Source organism: Alosa pseudoharengus, unplaced genomic scaffold (genome assembly GCF_046254945.1).
Source record: "Alosa pseudoharengus isolate Yale_2024_CS ecotype anadromous, Long Island Sound unplaced genomic scaffold, YU_APseudo_1.1 YU_APseudo_1.1_scf_16, whole genome shotgun sequence".
NCBI lineage: Eukaryota > Metazoa > Chordata > Actinopteri > Clupeiformes > Clupeidae > Alosa > Alosa pseudoharengus.
The window spans coordinates 33,295,626-33,314,873 of record NW_027468630.1 but is presented as its reverse complement, the minus strand read 5'-3'; the positions used below and the strand labels follow the sequence as shown (position 1 = coordinate 33,314,873).

The 19,248-nt window shown below is 38.9% G+C and overlaps 2 protein-coding genes and 1 long non-coding RNA gene across 6 annotated transcripts; 2 read left to right on the top strand and 1 right to left on the bottom strand.

Annotated features, from left to right (window-relative positions):
- Positions 1-1,607: 1,607 nt before the first annotated feature.
- Positions 1,608-12,751, top strand: slc12a1 (solute carrier family 12 member 1). The gene is made up of 26 exons (XM_076287800.1): positions 1,608-1,805; positions 3,080-3,214; positions 3,762-3,837; positions 4,851-4,946; positions 5,148-5,287; positions 5,511-5,621; positions 5,732-5,843; positions 6,001-6,128; positions 6,437-6,521; positions 7,128-7,276; positions 7,378-7,485; positions 7,624-7,747; positions 7,907-8,008; positions 8,142-8,297; positions 8,432-8,531; positions 8,621-8,732; positions 8,864-9,004; positions 9,189-9,295; positions 9,408-9,490; positions 9,937-10,050; positions 10,605-10,733; positions 11,063-11,174; positions 11,355-11,441; positions 11,573-11,708; positions 11,862-11,929; positions 12,057-12,751. Exons 1-26 carry the CDS (start codon positions 1,608-1,610, stop codon positions 12,190-12,192), a joined length of 3,045 nt encoding a protein of 1,014 aa, XP_076143915.1. The 3' UTR covers positions 12,193-12,751.
- LOC143125945 (uncharacterized) lies at positions 10,089-14,578 on the bottom strand. 2 transcript variants are annotated; one of them, XR_012987337.1, is made up of 4 exons: positions 14,492-14,578; positions 11,562-11,665; positions 11,341-11,458; positions 10,089-11,229 (listed from the first exon to the last, which is right to left on the bottom strand). It is a non-coding gene; the product is annotated as an uncharacterized LOC143125945 (long non-coding RNA). The 2 variants fall into 2 exon arrangements; XR_012987338.1 differs by having other exon boundaries at positions 11,562-11,687; positions 14,492-14,575.
- On the top strand, positions 13,663-17,640 carry dut (deoxyuridine triphosphatase). Of its 3 annotated transcripts, none has more exons than XM_076287803.1 (7): positions 13,663-13,756; positions 14,983-15,130; positions 15,256-15,347; positions 16,305-16,349; positions 16,506-16,580; positions 17,283-17,353; positions 17,510-17,640. In XM_076287803.1, exons 1-7 carry the CDS (start codon positions 13,750-13,752, stop codon positions 17,564-17,566), a joined length of 495 nt encoding a protein of 164 aa, XP_076143918.1. In that variant the 5' UTR covers positions 13,663-13,749; the 3' UTR covers positions 17,567-17,640. The 3 variants fall into 3 exon arrangements, with proteins under 3 accessions (XP_076143918.1, XP_076143916.1, XP_076143917.1); XM_076287801.1 differs by lacking the exon at positions 13,663-13,756 and adding an exon at positions 14,102-14,417; XM_076287802.1 differs by lacking the exon at positions 13,663-13,756 and having other exon boundaries at positions 14,772-15,130.
- The last annotated feature ends 1,608 nt before the right edge of the window (positions 17,641-19,248 follow it).

Here is a 19,248-nt window from a genome sequence, read left to right as displayed (position 1 = left end):
TAATTTCTTAATTTATTCAGAAAGCATTAATCATTTATTAAGAAAAGCCAAACATCAATACATAACCACAAATCAGAAATTGAAGATGTAATAGTTGAAAAATATGACTGTGGCTATTCGTCCAGGTGCAGTTGCCACAATCAATTTACATTGGTCTGGTCATATCTGCTAATAGTCGATTGTGTCTAAACTTTCTACAGGGTTTACAGTTGTAGGCAATAGGTATAGCCTGATTGACACCATGCACTCTTAAAACAAATGTGTTGGAAACAACACAAACTGCTGTCCCTATCTGAACACATATGTGTTAAAAACAATGCAAGTTGTGTTGTTTTTTACACATTTGCTTTAGGAGTACAGTCAAGATTGATGCATAGACAAGATATGATATTTCATTCATGTAATAAAATACAATCTTCATTTCGTTAAAAAAGGAATTTTTTTTCACCTATTTTCTGACTTTTGTTTGTTTTGACATTTAATTTGACGTTTGTCATTTAACTTGCTTGACAAGATTTCAAGATGCTTCAGGAATCAGATGTTTCAATTACGTACCATTACAACTCTTGATATTTGAATTAGATTAATGTTACTCTGGGAAAGGTGTCTGATCTAAATTCAACTGAAGTTTTTGTTTTTAAGCCATCTGGATATTGTCAGGCATAAAGCAGCCACTGATAGAGAAGTCATTTATAATGTAAAAGATGCATTACCGTGGTTGTTGTCAGATGATGCTTCCATAAAGGGCAAATAACAGAGTGTGACTGTGAATAAATATTATTTTGCTGATCATTGAAGAGAATGGAACACAATTTCCAAATGAAATCAATGAGATAATGATACTCCATTTAGCTTCATGTATGGGTCCTACTTGTCAGAATATGAAAAAAATAAATGAATAGATTCAAAATCTGAATAATCACATCTATCCTTAATGTTAACTCCATGGAAAATACCAGTTCTGACTGGTGTTGCAATTGATCAATAAAAGTGTTTCCTTCAAACATACTTACATGTGACTGTTAATCAGTCATTTGGTGAGTCATTAGACCTGGCACCTTGTTCAAAACCATGTAAAATACAGGTAATAAAATCTAAAACAGCAGGACAACATGTGCCTTCCCACTTGCACTTCAGACAATAGTATTAATAATCGATACATCCAAGTGCGGCTGTAAGTGTCCTTATCTTTTTTTGGCCTTATTGGCCCAGTTAATTTTTAATCTACTGCCATGTGCCCTCTTTGATGGAGCAAGGACATTTTTGACACCCTTTGCACAAGTCTTAGATCCTATGGTTTAGCCAATGGCTTTGGCTCACTGGGGGAATGTGAGATAGAGAGGGTATATAAAGAGATGCCCAAGGGTCACTGCTACCTGTTTGAAGACTTTGCATGAGGAATAAAGCTCGACCTGATTGCACCTGCACCATGTTGTTGATGAACTAAACAACATACTGCAGATTTTTTTTTTACCTTGTTACCTTGAATCTGGACATTTCAGAACAATACCTGTTTGAGGCTTCTATTACCTTTTTTGGTGTATTTTTGTACACTGACTGACTGACTCAATTAACACGAAACAAGGGTGACCACTTGAACATTCCAAATGGAGAATCCGGCTTTCGATCCTCCACAATATGAAGAAACTGAGCACAGAGATGTCAGGCCATCAGTGATCAGTGCCTTTGGCCATGACACACTAGACCGCGTGCCCAACATTGACTTCTATCGCAACGCTGGCAGTGTCAGTGGCCACCGAGCGGTTCGGCCCTCTCTGCAGGAGCTCCATGACATCTTCCAGAAGGTAGGCTTCCCTTGCCTCTGAGAGAAAGTGGAATAGAACATTATGTCCAATATTCCAATATATGGTTTAATGTTCTGCATTATGTCCAATATTTCAATATGTGGCTTAATGTTCTGCATTTCTCATTAGTGGGTCACTTTGATACTGAAAGTATGATTCTATGTAATGACTGTATGATATCTGTACTGTCCCTGTGTATATCTCGGTGTGACTGTATTTAGAGATAAGCAGGAATATTATGACTTCGCAGTGTTTCACTGTTCTGCATGGCTGCGTCAGTAGCTATCTGCTCCGGATTGCCAGGCTGCCACTAATCAGGGTCTGATTCAGTGTAGTCCACGTGAGATGGGATGACCAACGGCATCTCCCATCAGCCTGGAAGGATACTTAAACCCTAACTATTTCCTTGTCTAGTTAGAGCAGCTGATGGATCTTTAGGTGAAGTCATGCTGTCTCTCCCTTGATGTGCGTCATTGTAAATAAACTCTGTTCCCGATTTTTTTTCATACTATTGGTCTATTAAATCTATGGTATCAAAATTACCATCAACTCCCACTCGGATGCACCATCACAAAAGGCAGTTATAGAGATCGATGGCAAATAGTTCTCAGTTGTTTGAGCTGTGTGTCTGTGTGAGGGTAGCAGTGACAAAAGCTAAATATGATATATAAGATGATATATGGCCAATTGTTATGTGAAAGGTGTAAGGGAATTTATAATCATTCATGAACAATCATTCCCCCAAGGATAACCACTCATTCATTAACTCAAGATAAAACAAGGGCCAATGATGTGTTCTAAATCACTACGCACAATGTTCACTGGAGGTGCTTGTGATTTTTTGCATTAACTTGGATATAGTCTCTTAAAAAAACTTGTTGTGTTTTCCCTAACTCCCTGTGGTCCCCACTGCAGATATATAACTGTGAAGGACAAAATGACACTATGCAGACAAAATATTACTCTTCATTAGAGCTGGACTGCACAACATCCAATAACTTCTAAATTCATTCTCTCGGGCAGAAAACAATATATTTTTGTACACTAGTTTGTCTTACTAAAACACATTGACATCTGATGCCAATAGCTCAAAACAGCTTCAAATAGGCTGCAACTGCTACACACAATGTTTTATATTACACTTCTTACTGTTCCTCTATTCTGTTCCACGATTATATTTAACAGTTCAACAACTATAATTGCACATTATTGCAATGCATTGAAACTGTATTGTACATTAACAGTGTGAAATTATTTTATTCCTATCTGTTAAGAATGGAGGGCTTGCGATCCCTGACACAGTGGATGATACTGAAGGGAGTATCGGTACACTTACTGATGATTTTGAGATGGCTACACCCCCAGGGAAAGATGGCACTGTGAAATTTGGCTGGATAAAAGGGGTCTTGGTGAGTTGAATGGAGTGAATTGAGATGGAACAATTTGTTTCTGAGTAACATAGCTTGAAAGCTAAATTTCATGTAAGCCCGAACAGTCAAACTCAAAATAATGATTAAGACTATCTTAATTATTTAACCTAATTAAAAGATATAAGTTAACATAACTCAATTGTTTACAGTGTTAGTCTTTCTGAGAAATGTACTGCACTGACAATTAGACATAGTTATTTATAGTGAACTTTGATGGTCAGGGTAACCATTGTGGAGAAGTCTATTAAAAACAAGACCTACTTGACCCTTTGATTTTTTTATTCTCTCAATTTGAAACTAATTACATTGTCAAGTTACATTGATTAGCACACTGTCGACATCACACTCTTCTGGCTTTGTTGCTCTGTCACATCTGTTGGTCAATTTACTGCTTTCCGACAATGTCCACTGTTCAGTTGTGGAAAATGCAAGATGTGTTTACAAAATGCTCATCAGTTGCACAAGTTGGATATACTGTAAGAAGTAAACGAGATTCAAAAATACTTCTGTGCTGTTATTTCTCCAGGTGAGATGCATGTTAAACATCTGGGGAGTCATGCTGTTCATCCGCCTGTCGTGGGTGTTTGGACAAGCTGGTGCTGGTGAGTCCCTTCCGTCTGTGCTGTTCATATTTCTTCTCTCCCGTCTTAAATGACCCTTCACAACATCACTTCAACCTACCCACCCCATAATACTCATCAATTCCTGGTGAGCTTGCCCTCTCAGCTGAAAGACACATCCAAGTGTATAAGTAAGGGATCAGATTTTTTTTTTTCTGGTACCCCATGCGGTGACAATAGTGACTTAATTACATCTGAAAGCACAGTCTGGATCTCTCCTGATTGGTTTGAGGGGAGTGAGAGCGTAGCTAATAGGGAGAGTCCCAGTCAGGGCCAGGGGTTGGGGTTGGGGGGGGGGGTGTGGGAGACAGAGAGGCACGTCTGATTCTGGGGAGAGGGGGTGTGTACAGAGCGAGATGAGTTACCAGAGGAACAGGGGATCAGAGTGGGGATATGCGACTGGACGAACAGCGGGGGCCACATCTCAGCTGATTGTTTGCTTTCCCAGTCGTCCTTCAGCTCGAGGTCAAATAACAGGAGGTGTGTGCTGCTCTTGTAATTCCAATTTAAATGGCAGGGGGCCACTTGGTGAGGGCGAGTGTCCGACGGACCATTAGGATGCTCATTAGTCCCTGACACAAGCTGGTCTTCTGGGCACCAAAGTCTTTCTGCACTATACTTATGCACACTGTCCGATGCAGACTACATTCCTGGTGGACAGACTGGTTCAAATGTTCTTTATGGAGCATGACTAATGATAGTCATGGCCTGAAGGCTCTACATAGAAAACTTGCAAGTTACTTTGAACTGAGTTAGAATCCAAGCCCCAGAGCACAGTTAGTGCTTGAAATTGGGTACTTGAGAGTCACCGTAGCGTTACTTTACTTTTTAAGGTGTTAGGGGTGAGTTTAGATGGTGGTGAAATGATTTCATTATGAATCCATTGTGATTTGCTGCTGGCACTCACTCTAAACACATTTGAAACAGCAGGGTTGGTTAACACGGCGCTGTTCATTCATTCATGGTTGTTCATTCTTGCTTTGGTTCTGTTTTAGGTTTGGGTGTGGTGATCATCCTCTTGAGTATGGTGGTGACCATTGTCACTTGTCTGTCCATGTCTGCCATCTGCACCAATGGAGTGGTCAGAGGAGGTAAATGGATTTAAGCACATATCACAGCTTACATAAGAATCTTAACATGAATATTGTCCTATTGGGATTTCTGGTTAGGTTAGAAATGTAGACATTTAAAAAAAATAGTCTGATGTGCAAGATGGTCAACAGACAACATAATATGTTTTCCTGCCCTTCTGGAGGTATTTTAATCAATTCTACAATGAACAAATTTTCCAGGAGGAGCATACTACCTGATCTCTCGCAGTTTAGGACCAGAGTTCGGAGGTTCCATAGGTCTTATCTTTGCCTTTGCCAATGCTGTGGCTGTTGCTATGTATGTGGTGGGATTTGCAGAGACTCTTGTGGACCTTCTCAAGGTGGGTGATATTGTAAGGAATAATGGCCCATGTGCACTAGCTTACTTGAAGTTGGCAAACCAGTTTCCTGTTCGTTGACATCGCTAAAGCACTCATCGTCAGGTGTTTGTTGACAGGAATATTTGCAGACTTAAGCTACATAGTAAGCTAGTGCACAGATCCCATAGCATGACCATCACCTACTCTGTCTGTACTAACGGCTACCTACATGGGTTGTCCACAGGACAACAATGCTCTTATGACGGATGAACTGAATGACATCAGGATTGTTGGCTGCATCACTGTAGTTTTGCTTTTGGGGATTTGTCTCATAGGGATGGAGTGGGAGGCCAAGGTAAGTGAAGACCAAAACTTGACCAAATAGACAGGTGATGTTTTACAGTTTCCAATATGGTTTCCAATATTAAAACTTGGTTTAAATGTTTTTGCTTTCTTCTTGTTTAGGCTCAGATTGTTCTTCTGATCATCTTGCTCGTGGCCATTGTCAATGTTTTTGTGGGAACATTCATTCCTGCCACTGAGAGCAAAAAAAGACAAGGGTTTTTCAATTACCATTGTAAGGGTGACATACTAACACACCGATATTGTGATGAAATAAAATGTTTTAAATCCAAATAATTTTTCGATACCATACCATACAGTGTGCAACAGATGTCACAGAAGAAGGCTGTTATTCTGCTGCTAATTGGGACTCTTACTTCTCTTGCCCACAGTGCCTATTCTCTCAGAAAACTTCATGCCTAATTTTCAAGATGGAGAGTCCTTCTTTTCTGTCTTTGCCATCTTTTTCCCAGCAGCCACAGGTATCTTGGCAGGAGCAAACATTTCTGGGGATTTAAAGGTATGGAAAACTATTCAGAATACCTGTTGACTGAACAAGCTTAATGAGTTTGAAACTGAAAACACAATTAGGCTCAGTTTACCGTCAGCTAGTTTGACAGATTTATTCTAGTTGTTTAAAAGACCATAAATAACATTAGGTTTTCCATTATTTTGTGATGTACAACTGAGTTGTTTAAAAGACCATAAATAACATTAGGTTTTCCATTATTTTGTGATGTACAACTGAGTTGTTTAAACATACAAATATATGTAGTCCGTTTATAGAGCCCTCCAAATAATGCTTATAATCCTCTCTTATTTTTCCAGAATCCTAATTCTGCTCTTCCCAAAGGAACACTGCTGGCCATTTTTATCACAGGTATAACATACCTGCTCGTGGCCCTTTGTGTGGGTAAGTGTTTCTCATCAATATATAAAATAAAATGGTACAGCATCCATAATTGTCTTCCTCATAAAATATGCAATGCAGCATTTCAAGAGCTACCTGAAGACAAATTACTCACAGCAACTTTCTTTAGTCAGGGAGAGTGAGGCAACTCTATTAAAATTGACATCTTTTTAATGGATTACTATTTTACACACAACTTTACTTCACCTCAGAATTTCTCTGTAGCCTCACTGTCCCTCTCATAATAATCAATAAACACTGGGGCCCATAAAACCCCAATCAGAAACCTGGCCTCATGCCATCTTTGGGCCAGTCATTATTGGTATACACAACTTCAAAAAATCAAGTACAGTGCCAAGTACCAACCAGGATGTTGTATGAAGGCATACAAATCATTAGGGGATTGTAAAATAGGATATCATAGGAGACCATTTTGTTTTTATCCAGAAGCTGACCAAATTGTTTCATCCATACACCCAAGTTGCTATAATCTTATTCATAGTGATATTATGTTCTTTACCATTTAAATTCCCTTTACCATTTAACCTGCAATTAAACAGACATTGTAGAATCCTCAATTAATTCAATTTCCTTATCTCATTTATTCAGCGGCAACTACTGTTCGTGAAGCAACTGGCCTTAATAGTACCATTGCTGAAGGAACACCCTGCAACTATTCCGTGGCATGTGATTTTGGATATGACTTTTCAATTTGTGAAACAGAATCGTGTCCTTTTGGGTTGATGAACAACTTCCAGGTATGGCTGGGTGACAATCAGCGGATGTAATGCATTTGTAATGCTTTTATTTGCCACTCACAAGCTACAAAACTTTAACAAACCCTTACTCTTCCACACAGGTCATGACCATGGTGTCAGGATTTGGACCCCTTATCATTGCCGGGACTTTCTCAGCCACTCTCTCCTCAGCTCTGGCCTCTCTTGTCAGTGCACCCAAAGTCTTTCAGGTGCGTCAATGTCGGATATCTCTTAATATGCAAGACAACTAACCACATTTAATCAATAAGTAGATTCTGCAATATAACATTCTTTGGTTTGGCTCTGAAGCATTCCCTGAATTCTAACTTGCACTGTATCTTTTGCAGGCATTGTGCAAAGACAAGATCTACAGAGGCCTGGAATTCTTTGCCAAAGGACATGGCAAAAACAATGAACCTCTTCGAGGCTACGTACTCACCTTCATCATTGCTGTGGCGTTCATTTTAATAGGTGCTAATATTTTATCACAATATTATCATGGCCACCAGCACTCTGACTGATTTTTGTATCTGTGATATCTTTGACATTTTTCATTGCAATGCAACACTGATGAAAATAATTGATGTGATCTGATGTTGACATGAGACTAACAGTGTTTATATTTTTCAGCTGATCTTAACGTAATTGCTCCCATTATATCCAACTTCTTCCTGGCCTCCTACGCCCTCATTAATTTCTCCTGCTTCCATGCCTCCTATGCCAAGTCACCAGGTATGTTCTGTCTTCATCCTCAGACTAAAAAATTAAATACAAATCAAATTTAAATGGGTGGTGTATCTGACTGTCAGTCTGTTCTATTCTCAACATAATGTCTCTGCTTCAAAAACACAACTCTTTCTGACAGGATGGAGGCCTGCCTATAAATATTACAATATGTGGTTGTCCCTGTTCGGAGCTCTGCTGTGCTGTGTTGTGATGTTTGTCATTAACTGGTGGGCAGCGCTGCTGACATATTTCATAGAAATCGTCCTCTATATCTATGTGACTGTCAAGAAGCCAGGTAATAGAAAAACCTTCTATTCTCTCTCTATCTACCATATATAAGCATCACCATCTATAAAGCACCCACCATACTATCACCATTATAATCTATTCCTGATTAAATGGAGCTAAAGCATGTTTTCTCTCTCCCAGATGTCAACTGGGGCTCGTCGACTCAGGCTGTTACTTTTGTCAGTGCAGTGAATAATACTCTTGCATTGTCTGGTGTGGATGACCATGTAAAGAACTTCAGGTGAGCACTAACAGAATGTGTTATCCTCCCAAGATCGCTAATCACAAGTACATGCATTTATCTAATGCCACCCATTTCTACATCCTCAGGCCTCAGTGCCTAGTGTTTACTGGATCTCCAAAAAACAGGCCTGCCCTCTTAGATTTAGCCCATTCCTTCACAAAGACCTACGGACTCTGCATTACATGTGAAGTATTTAAGGTGAGATATCATTTTGGGTCTGCACAGCACTATTTATTCCTTTACCGATTGAATACAAATATACAAGAGAGGTAAACATGCTGCTGCCTAATGGCGATGGCCTCACACTGGCTCTTCTCAATGATCACCAGGGGCCACGTGCTGAGATGCAACAGGAAATAGCTGAGTGTGTGGACAGTAACATTGCGTGGATCAAGTCTAAGAAACGGAAGGCATTCTATGCTCCAGTGGCAGGCAACAACTTCCGAGAGGGAGCTAAAACTTTACTGGAGGTGAGTGCCATGATACGAAAGCTGCAACGTTAATGACAAATCCAAATCATGCATCCTTATGGCCCTATTATCAACGATCTGATAAGGATGCTCTATAAGGGATTTTCAAACAGATGCAGTGTTGTCTTTAGTCCCTCAGTAACTAAAAGCTGACCATAAATATTGTCCTTGTGTTCCTCCTCAGGCTGCTGGGCTTGGCCGTCTAAAACCTAACACTGTGGTTCTGGGATTCAAGAAAGACTGGAGAATGGCTAACAACGAGGATGTGAATAACTATGTTGGCGTAGTCCAGTGAGTCCCTCTACCAGTCTATTCACCTACCTTTAGTAAAGCGCATTGAGAATGACTGAATGACCACTTTGCAGAAAGTCAATGTCAATGACGATTGTGTACTTTTTTTCAGTGACTCTTTTGACTTCGAGTATGGAACTGTGGTGTTGAGGGTCACCGAGGGACTTGACATTTCCATCCTCTTAAAGGCTAATGGTAAGCCCAAGCCAGAGTAGTGGTTATATTCATATTTTGGGATGGAAATCATAGCACTAATTGAAGCTACATATAGGACAGAAGATTGTGTACACATAAGGATTTGAGGGTTTAAGGAAATGTACTGGCCCATAATTATAAATGAACTCTTGATCATCAATATTCAACTATGTGGCTCATAAAAACTTGTATCAGAGACACATTAAACAATAAAAAAAAAGGTCAGTCATCATCATAAAAATTGCCACAGGGCTATCACCAAAAATAACCTTTTAACCTTAGATTGATTTGAACATGTAACAGTTAAATAAAGAGATGTATTGCATAGTGGGATAAAAAAACTGTAAAATGAAATGTAAAACGATTATATCATGTAAAAATGCACTTAAATGTTAACCTATCACAGAAAGAAATAATATATCAAATCTCTGTTTGTGCATCCACAGAGGAAGTGATTCAACAGGCACAGGAACAGCTGTCTGAGAATGAGCAGTTCCGAGATAAAGGCAAAATGTCCAAGAAATCCAAAAGAACATCACAACAAGTGCTTACAACACGAGGTACTATGAGAGATTTAATTTGTGTACCTTACCCATCACCTTTAAATGATCTCATTTGTGGGGTAATGATCTTAACTTGGTAATATTTGACAGAGAACACATTTATTTACCAAAGCCCTTCAGAAATGCCTTAGAGGAAAAAGCTTTTTTGTTCAGCATTTCTCAACACACACACACACACACACAATCAGAATAGATCCCTCCTGTCACAATCAAATCTAACCAAATGTTTATATAAAAAAAGGTCAGTAACAATGTAATCCAATAATGTAGTCACTTTCATTTTCTGGTGGCTAGGAAGCCTTTCTAGGTGTATCCTTTTTTAGATAGAAAGCTGGCAGACTTTCCAGGGTTCTAAATGTCAGTGTCTCTCCTACATGACCACAGATCATGAAACACAGAAGAATATTTAATTTGTGCAATTATTAACATGCCAAGCAAAATATTTTCCATCATATCATTATTGTGTGGTTCTATGGTTTCCTGCAATCAAATTTCAGTTTTAGTTGGTTATCTGTATTAATATTCCTCTAAAACTTCCTTCATTTGTCTAGTGTCTGTGAATGTTCCACAGTCTAATGAAGAGGCGAGGACAAACCAGGCACTGATGCATGCAAGCAACCAGTTCAAAAAGAAAGTTGGCAAAGGCACCATTGATGTGTGGTGGATGTTTGATGATGGAGGTAACTACAAATATTGTGCTATTTAAAAATTATTAGAACTCAGATCATTTAATTGATACAAATGACACTAAACTAAACATTCGAATAACACATTTTCAGTCGCAACTTGACAGCTTCGATAAATTTGAGTCTTATCTCTCGGTGAGCACTGGTCCTTTTCATTTACAAGACTTGATGAAATCTGTGACAGATGCAGACATGGGCTGTCTTTCCTCACAGACAGGACCTACTGTCAACGCGTTGACACTTTTTGTGTGTGTGTGCGTGTGTGCAGGGGGGTTGTGGTCCTTTGTGTGTTGGCTATGTAATAAATGTTTTCACTGTGACAGGTCTGACCCTGCTGCTCCCTTACATCCTCACTACCCGAAAGAAATTCAAGGACTGCAATTTGAGAATCTTCATTGCTGGTCTGCCTGGCCGAATCCAGCAAGACAAAGACGAGTAAGTGGTCACCAAACACAGACCATCTGGACACATCCCCAGTGAAATGATACATCTGACCAGACAGGAAATTGATCTTAGAAGAGGAGTAACTCCAGCATCAAAAATGAGAGATAACAATTTGATATTGCCATGAAAATGAAAATATTCATAAATAATCTGTCACCTTTTGTTCTCTAGGATGGTGTTACTCCTCAAGAAATTCAGGATCAAATGTGATGACATCCATGTCATTCCTGATATGAATGCCAGACCAACCTCTGCCAGGTAAATTCATTGGGGATCTTTGGGTCATATCAGATATTAAATGTTATTGTTCAGAAAAAACAGAATTTCCAGGTAATAGAGAATACAGAATGTGTGATTAATGCATATTTATGTTCCTACTGCCACTTTAGTTTGAAGACATTCGATGACATGATTGCACCATTCCGTCTGAATGAGGGATCCAAGGACACTACCCAAGCAGAAGCTCTGAAGAAGGAGAGCCCCTGGAAGATCACAGATACTGAACTGGAGACATTTGAGGAGAAGGTAAAGACAACAAGTAGCCTATTCAAGAATTGCTCCAAATGTAGATAAACATGAGGTCAACGCATGATTATGTCACTCTTACACAACAGGAAAACAAGTAATGTGTAATTTGTGACAAAATGACAAAGTGTTCTGTGCTTCATTTCTTCACAGACAAATCTTCAAATCCGCCTGAACGAACTCCTTCAAGAGAAATCTAGCACAGCCAAACTCATCATTGTGTAAGTGTGCTGACATTTCTTTTTAAAACAGAAGGTCATATTCTAATAAACTGCGGTTTAAAGAAAGACCATCCAAAAATTCTGATTTCACTGATAGCCTCTGACTAAAGATAACAATCTCTTGCAGGAGCTTGCCCATTGCTCGTAAGGGATCTATCTCTGACCACCTGTACATGGCCTGGCTGGACACCCTGTCAAAGAACCTACCACCAACTCTGATGATCAGAGGGAACCACAAGAGTGTGTTAACCTTTTACTCTTAAACTGACAATAAAATGCCATTCCATTGTACAAAACAAAAAAGGTGCACACACATAATGCTATGGAATGGATTGGAGTTACATAATCAGCAGCTATGCTGCCCTCTTCTGGAATTGTTAGTATATATCCTGTCTCCCATTGTAAAGGTGTGCATGGTAGTTAGGTGACAAATAATGATAAAGACATTAATACAATTAATGGATTTTAAAATAACCATGTAAGATAAAGGTCTGGTTAAAGCCTACTGTGAGGGTAGATGAAATGTAGATAATGAGATTGTAAAAAGGAAGGCTAGTTCTTATTTTTCATACAGGGATGAGCATCTCCAGAAATATATTTAAAGTAATTAATTGAAAACAGCTGTACATTTTGGAAAAAAGATCTGCTACCTTTATCCTTCTATTAGCAAAATAATTGATATAGCTTAACTGGTTTATTTCCTTGTTTTTGTTTTATGCCTGTGATGTTTGGATGCTTTCTTGTATAGGCCTAGTGTATTTAACATTGTATTGCTTTCGTTGTAATTTCTGGAAACAAATAAAAGATAAAATAAAGTGGCTGTTTTTTCTTTTCTACAGTAGCTTTGGCTACATGGTCATTAAATATTCAAAGTAAACAAGAAATAATAATCTATTCTGAATCGGTCTATTGCAGCCAGTGCCATTAATAGTCTAGGTCATGGGTAAGACTTGTATGCACTTCATTTAGCGGAGAATATCTCAACTGTTATAGACTAATATGACCCCATTCATTCTATATTGATTTACTTTGAGATACAGATTCACAAGCCCTGGTAGTGGGCCTCAGTTGTGTTTCCAAGACAAAATAAATGACCAAGAATGCAGAATGTGGTCATTTCCAGAGATGTACAAAACCGCCTAAAAAAAAACTATAATTCTACCCTTTGCCACTCTCAGTTCCTCACACAGTCAATCTATTGGTACCAAAATAATCCACAAGGCCTCTGCTTTCAAAAGAGGTCAAGCACTTGAATATAAATCAAAGTATGGAAACAGGGCCTTTGTTAGTAGGCGGTGTGCAATTTCAAGAAAACTCAATAGGTAAGTGTAAAGATTTAACAATATATTGCCTAATTTTTTGTCTCATATTTTATTTTATTTTTTTAGGCAAAGTGTAATACAAAAAGTATTTATCTTAATATGAAGATTAAACTGGTAGAAATGTATGGATATCTATAACGGGGGGAGTCCCATTCACCTGAAGTGTGATAATAGTGTCACCTATTGTGGTCATTTTCAGGACTTTCGTCCCGGGTAGAGATTTTGGCACACATCCCACGTTGTTTAATGGGATTATATTAGTCTATAACAGTTGAGATATTCTCCGCTAAATGAAGTGCATATAAATCTTACCCAGGACCTCTACTATAAGACCTAAATCTAAGTAAAGCGTGATTACATAAACAGCCTACCATGCATGCAGTGACATTTGTGTAACCGACCTAGCAGCTGTGAGCTCGAGCTAGTGCTAGGGGTTTGATTGGCATCTTTACATGGGAATGGACTAGTAACCAGACAGTAAAGCTAGAAACTGAGCACATGCAAGGTAAGAGTCTGTGTTTCCACAGCACATTCGAGACATCTTTTTTTACATTTGTGGGGTTGTGTTAACTTATGTAGGCCTATATGAGCTAGGTTTCAGCTCCACAGTCGGTAGCCAACATTTATTAACAACAGTAGCCTACTCGACCAGGGAAAAGGCATTATCAAGCAATGTGGCTGTTTATGCAAGGGAAATCAATATTCAATCTGAAATTGTTCTGTAGCCTAGTTTGGCGTAATGCACGTCGGAATCAACGTCAGACGTGAGGCGGGCGGACATGTTAGCTTGGACTAGGGTATTTTGAACGACAGAAAAGCTTTGAACTGCTGATTTGTTTTAGACGTCAGTGACGCGTAAACGAGTCGAAAAATCTATGTTACATCAAAAGTAGGCTAAATGATCTGCTGTTGTCAACAGCTAGGCTACGTTATCCATTCTATTAGGTTAAATTACCATTAGGTCTAGGCTAACGTTAGGATACATGCCGTAATACCGAGACTACGTTATCGAGGGAATTAACAGCAACGAACCTTTTATATCAGAGACGAAATGGCCCGAATAGTGCAAAGCACTAACGTTATTCGTCATTACTTTGGTCCTTTTATAAAAGGACGGAGACTTCACTTTGCTAACTCTTCCAGAAACGTTGGATCTGCTTGCAAAGGTTATGTCTGTTATATTATGTAGACCATATGAACATGTTAAGCATTAGAATTAATTAAATGATTTGTATATTACTTTAACCAGACGGTCGTTGTGTATTCTGTAAGCACGTTTTTGATGTTGTAGAAGTGGTCTGTCTCAGTGCTACTACCAGCGTCTTAGGCTATTTAGCATTTCTCTGGTGGTGCTACAAAGTTGTACGGAATGTTTTGATTGTAGCACACTCTCGCGAGAGTATGTTAGTTACGTGGCATACGAGAGATACGTTTATTAAGAATAAAACAAATTATTTATTTTTTTAGGAGGAATGGCAAAAATTAGTAAAAATAAATAACCGTATCTTCATTTTAAATTAAATTTAAAGTTTGTTTAAGCCGGATATTCCTGTTTGGATTTGGCGGGGATTTTTGGCGGGTAATTTGTATCTGCATTGTGGGCTGAAAGCTGCAGAGCGAGACAGTCGCAAACTAATGTGCAGTGCAGTATTTTGGCGGTCACTGCTTTGTGATTATTTTAAAATTTCGTAATTGTTCTTATTGCTAAAACTGCAAATATGCCTTGTTCAGAGGTTACAGAAACAACTGTATCTCCCTCAAAGAAGAGCAGGATTGAGTTAGTCACAGACAAACCAGTCCTGAAGTTTGCGAAATTAACAGAAAATGCCACTGTTCCAACACGAGGATCAGCAAAAGCAGCTGGTTATGATTTGTACAGGTACGTAGCGTTGTTTTTTTAACGGATTCAACACGTTTAAAGAGGGTTAGATAATGTTAGATTTAAATGAATGGGCCAGTATCAAGAATGCTATTAACGTTATTGTGTGTTAATCCATGTACTAGTGCTTACGACTACACTGTTGGACCGATGGATAAAGCAATCGTGAAGACCGACATTCAAATTGCAATTCCTCATGGATGTTATGGGAGAGTGGGTGAGTAAATGCGAATACAGCTGATATTGGATTTTTCTATTGGAACTGTTCTCATGGACATGTTAACAACACTACCGAAGGGCCATTTGAACAAGTGGGAAGACACGCTAAAGTTAACTGCTAGTACAACCAATCCACCAGTAACTCTCTACAGCAGTGGTCCCCAAACGTTTTCTTCCGAGGGCCAGCTTACTATGCCTGGCTCTAAGACAGGGCCAGAGACTCGGAGTATATCAGCAACCATAAATAGCTTAGTGCTGTGAACAGCAGTCTACCTTAGTTGAATATTGCATTACATTTAATCTATAGGCTATTGCAATTTAATACCATTGTTAGCTGTGTTTTATATTGCCATCATGCCATATCAGTGTAAAATGTAACTCAAATTAAATAATTCTAATAAAAAGACTTTTGCATTCCCAAAAGTATTAGCAGGGAGTCCCAAAAGTATATTTTATTAAAAATGTGTGAACTCTGAACTCTGAAAATGTAAAGTTCTCAAACTAAGAGAATTTTATGAAGTGCTGAAGTGGTCTGAAATGACCACCATTCTAACTTTCACTCACCTGAACTTGTGACCTCTTTGTATGAACATTTGAACGTGGCAAACGCGAAACAGCGCCAAAGCAACCACCAGTGGACAAAAAGAGTATTACATGTGTACTGTTAAGACCTTTACAGTCTATGGTTAAGACCTTAAGACTCGCCATCGACAATGAAATTGCGGAGGTTATAGTTTGACGATGTCGTACTCCCGTGCGGGCCGGTTGCTATATACCACGGACATGTTTATTATTATTTTTTTTAAACCCCCCCCCCCCCCCCTTCTGTTTTTTTATTTTTATTTTTTTATTTCACAAGTCACCCTGCTTACAGCAATAGTGGCATCATAATAACTAATGTTATATTTTGTGGTTTGTGAACCTTTGGACTCTAGCTTTTCTTTTATCTCCCCAGCCCCTCGTTCTGGACTGGCAGCTAAACATTTTATAGATGTGGGAGGTAAGTTGGCTATAATTTCTTGGATGGGACACCAACAACGATTGGCAGATAAGTAAATGGGAGTATGATGGCGAACAGGTCCAGGTTTGTCACTGGCATGTAAAACATCCTTTTGGAGGTTTGTTTAGGCTTCATGACGGTCTTTTCTCCTAATAGCTGGTGTTGTGGACGAAGACTACAGGGGAAACGTCGGAGTAGTGCTCTTCAACTTCAACAAGGAGACGTTTGAAGGTGTGTGCCCCCAAGGGTCTATTCATGGTTGTTAACAAGTCCAAACATTTGATTGAGAGCAAAATTACATTAATTGGTGTTTTGAGCAAGACTGTTTATAGCATTAACACTGAATGGGCTTATAGTGGAGGGCCAGCTAGCACGTCAAATCAGCGGGTGTGTTCGATCTTACAGCACTGAGCAGATCTGGCTGAATCTTACAATACAGACATGTCTTACGTTCAGCCAGATCTACACAATGCTGGAAGAAGTCGAACATGTCCTGATTTGACACTACTGGAACACGAAGCCAGGCAATTTACTTTCTGCAGATACAGGTCTTGTTATAACCTCTCTGTACTCTTTCGAAGTTTACAATACTTTGGTTTGTCTGTAGGGACCCTCACCACACTACCACAAAAGTGTAATTATATTTTGATCAGTCAGTGGTTTAAAATAATGTTTGTTTTTTGACGTGTTAGCTGGCCCCCTTAGCTTTCACTATAAGCCCATTTAGTGTTATTTGCAAAATAATGGTCTTGCTCAACTCCACAAGTTTTGCTAATTTTGCTCTCAATCAAATACTCGATAACTTGTTAACTACTGTACTAGACCCTGGGTTGTTTTTACTCCAGAGTTACGCTTTAAGCTATGTGGACCTTGCATGTTCACAAGTCTGCTTCCGATAATGACGCTGGCCTTTGTTTTGTTTTGTTTTTAAAGTGAAAAAGGGTGACCGGATAGCTCAGTTGATCTGCGAGAGGATCTGCTATCCAGACCTACTTGAACTTGAGGTTAGTCTTCAATTTGTTGTCACAGATCACCTGAAAACGGATATAGATACAAACAGCATACAGATCTTTCCACTTCTGAATTCTCCTTTCATTAAAAGAGTATCCGGTGTCGTGCTTTGTATCCTGCATCATCAAAATGTGTTTGTTTAATCTCAGACACTGGATGAGACTCAGCGTGGTGAAGGTGGATTCGGATCGACGGGAAAGAATTAACTGAATATACTTGAATGAAATGTAATGTACTGTTTCTGTGTTCTGCAATAATAAAGTCATGTTTTCTAAGTTTGCGCTTTTGTGTAGCCCTCTATCAATATAAGATAAATGATCTGTAGCCAACCCACTGCTGCTCTCCAAGGTTGCTAACGGCTTTCTTATCCTTAGAATATAGTTGTGTTTTTTTTCTGTTTCATTTCATTTTCAGTTTAACGTATTGCATAGTGTGCCATGCAAATTCCATTTGGGAGAAAAGGGTGAACACCAGAAATACTAGCCAGCATCCAGCATGCTGTAACTAGGACAGGAAGGTTTTGGTCTGTAGTTGACTTAGATTTTTTTAATGATCATGTTCTCTCAAAAGAATTGTACAGATTCTAAATTTGACAATTTGAGAACTGACCATGTTTGTTTTACCCCATCTTTTGAAAAATCACATCAACATTGAATGGGAATAAACAGTATAATACACAACCATGCAGTACCTCTGCCTACCACAGAGGGGAGCCAAATTCTAAGTTTTAAAATTGTAAGGGTTTTTAGGTTTTAGCCTTTTTCTTTGCAAAATGTAGTCACATCTAATCACAATTGTATGTGCAACTCCCCAGGCTGATATATACTTTGTACAGGTATGTAGACAGTTTGGTGATTTGTCTATTATTATTTCTAACTGTATTTTAACACAATTTTAGTTTTGTTGGAAATTAGCACTCCCTCTGGGTGAGATGAGGCCCATAGGTGTGGCGAAAGTAGTTGAAGATTTAGCCACATTCATTTCACTTTTCAAATCCACATCAACACACATTTGACAAAGGAATGTGTTCTGGAAATTGAAATGATCCAGTAGATATCTACCTACTCATTTCTGACTGGATAAATCTAGCAGTCAGAACAGCTCATAATGTTTTGACAGTTTGAGATGGGACAGGGATAGTCTTCCTCTGCCCAACCCACATTCACCGCGTTCATTGTGGTCTGGAATGGTTCCATTGGAGTTTCGGAGTTGAGCTAATGTGTGTCAATCCACATTACATTGAAAGTGACAGGATCAATTAGTGGCTCACATCCTTCGCCTCTATAGTGAGGGCCTTTGCAACTTCCTGCAATGCTTTATGACTTAGACTCAGGGTTGGAATGAACAGCCGAATGCAGCATTTTCCCTGAGCAAGAACCATATTGACTTCATATAAAAAAAGTAATTTTAAAGTAAGGTTTTTGTCATTATCTTAAAGTCCCACCCAATATTTCTCACAGATCAACTGAATGACAAAATATTAGCACAACTCCTCAGTTGCTGAATTGTCATTACATAACTTTACCTCTCTTTCAGTGATAGTTTGAACAGAAAGAAATATACAATCCCCTGAGGGTTAACCTTTAATGCACATTATAACATTATTCCATATCCACTGACATTGATTAGTTTTTAGTTATACTAATGACAGACCTTATGTCTATGGCTATGAATATTTGGTCTGAAATATAGTTTAAGATTTGGTGTACATAATCTGGTGCAGAGATACAACTATAGAAATATGCCGCTTTTGCAACACTGAGATCCAGTGACAAAGTAAGTGTAGACGGAGCAAGGTGGGTGAATTGGTTAAAACCCCACGGCTGGCCACTGGAATTTGTGAACAGAGCAAGGGCCCGAATATAGTCCTGCGTCTGTGTTCAGCGCG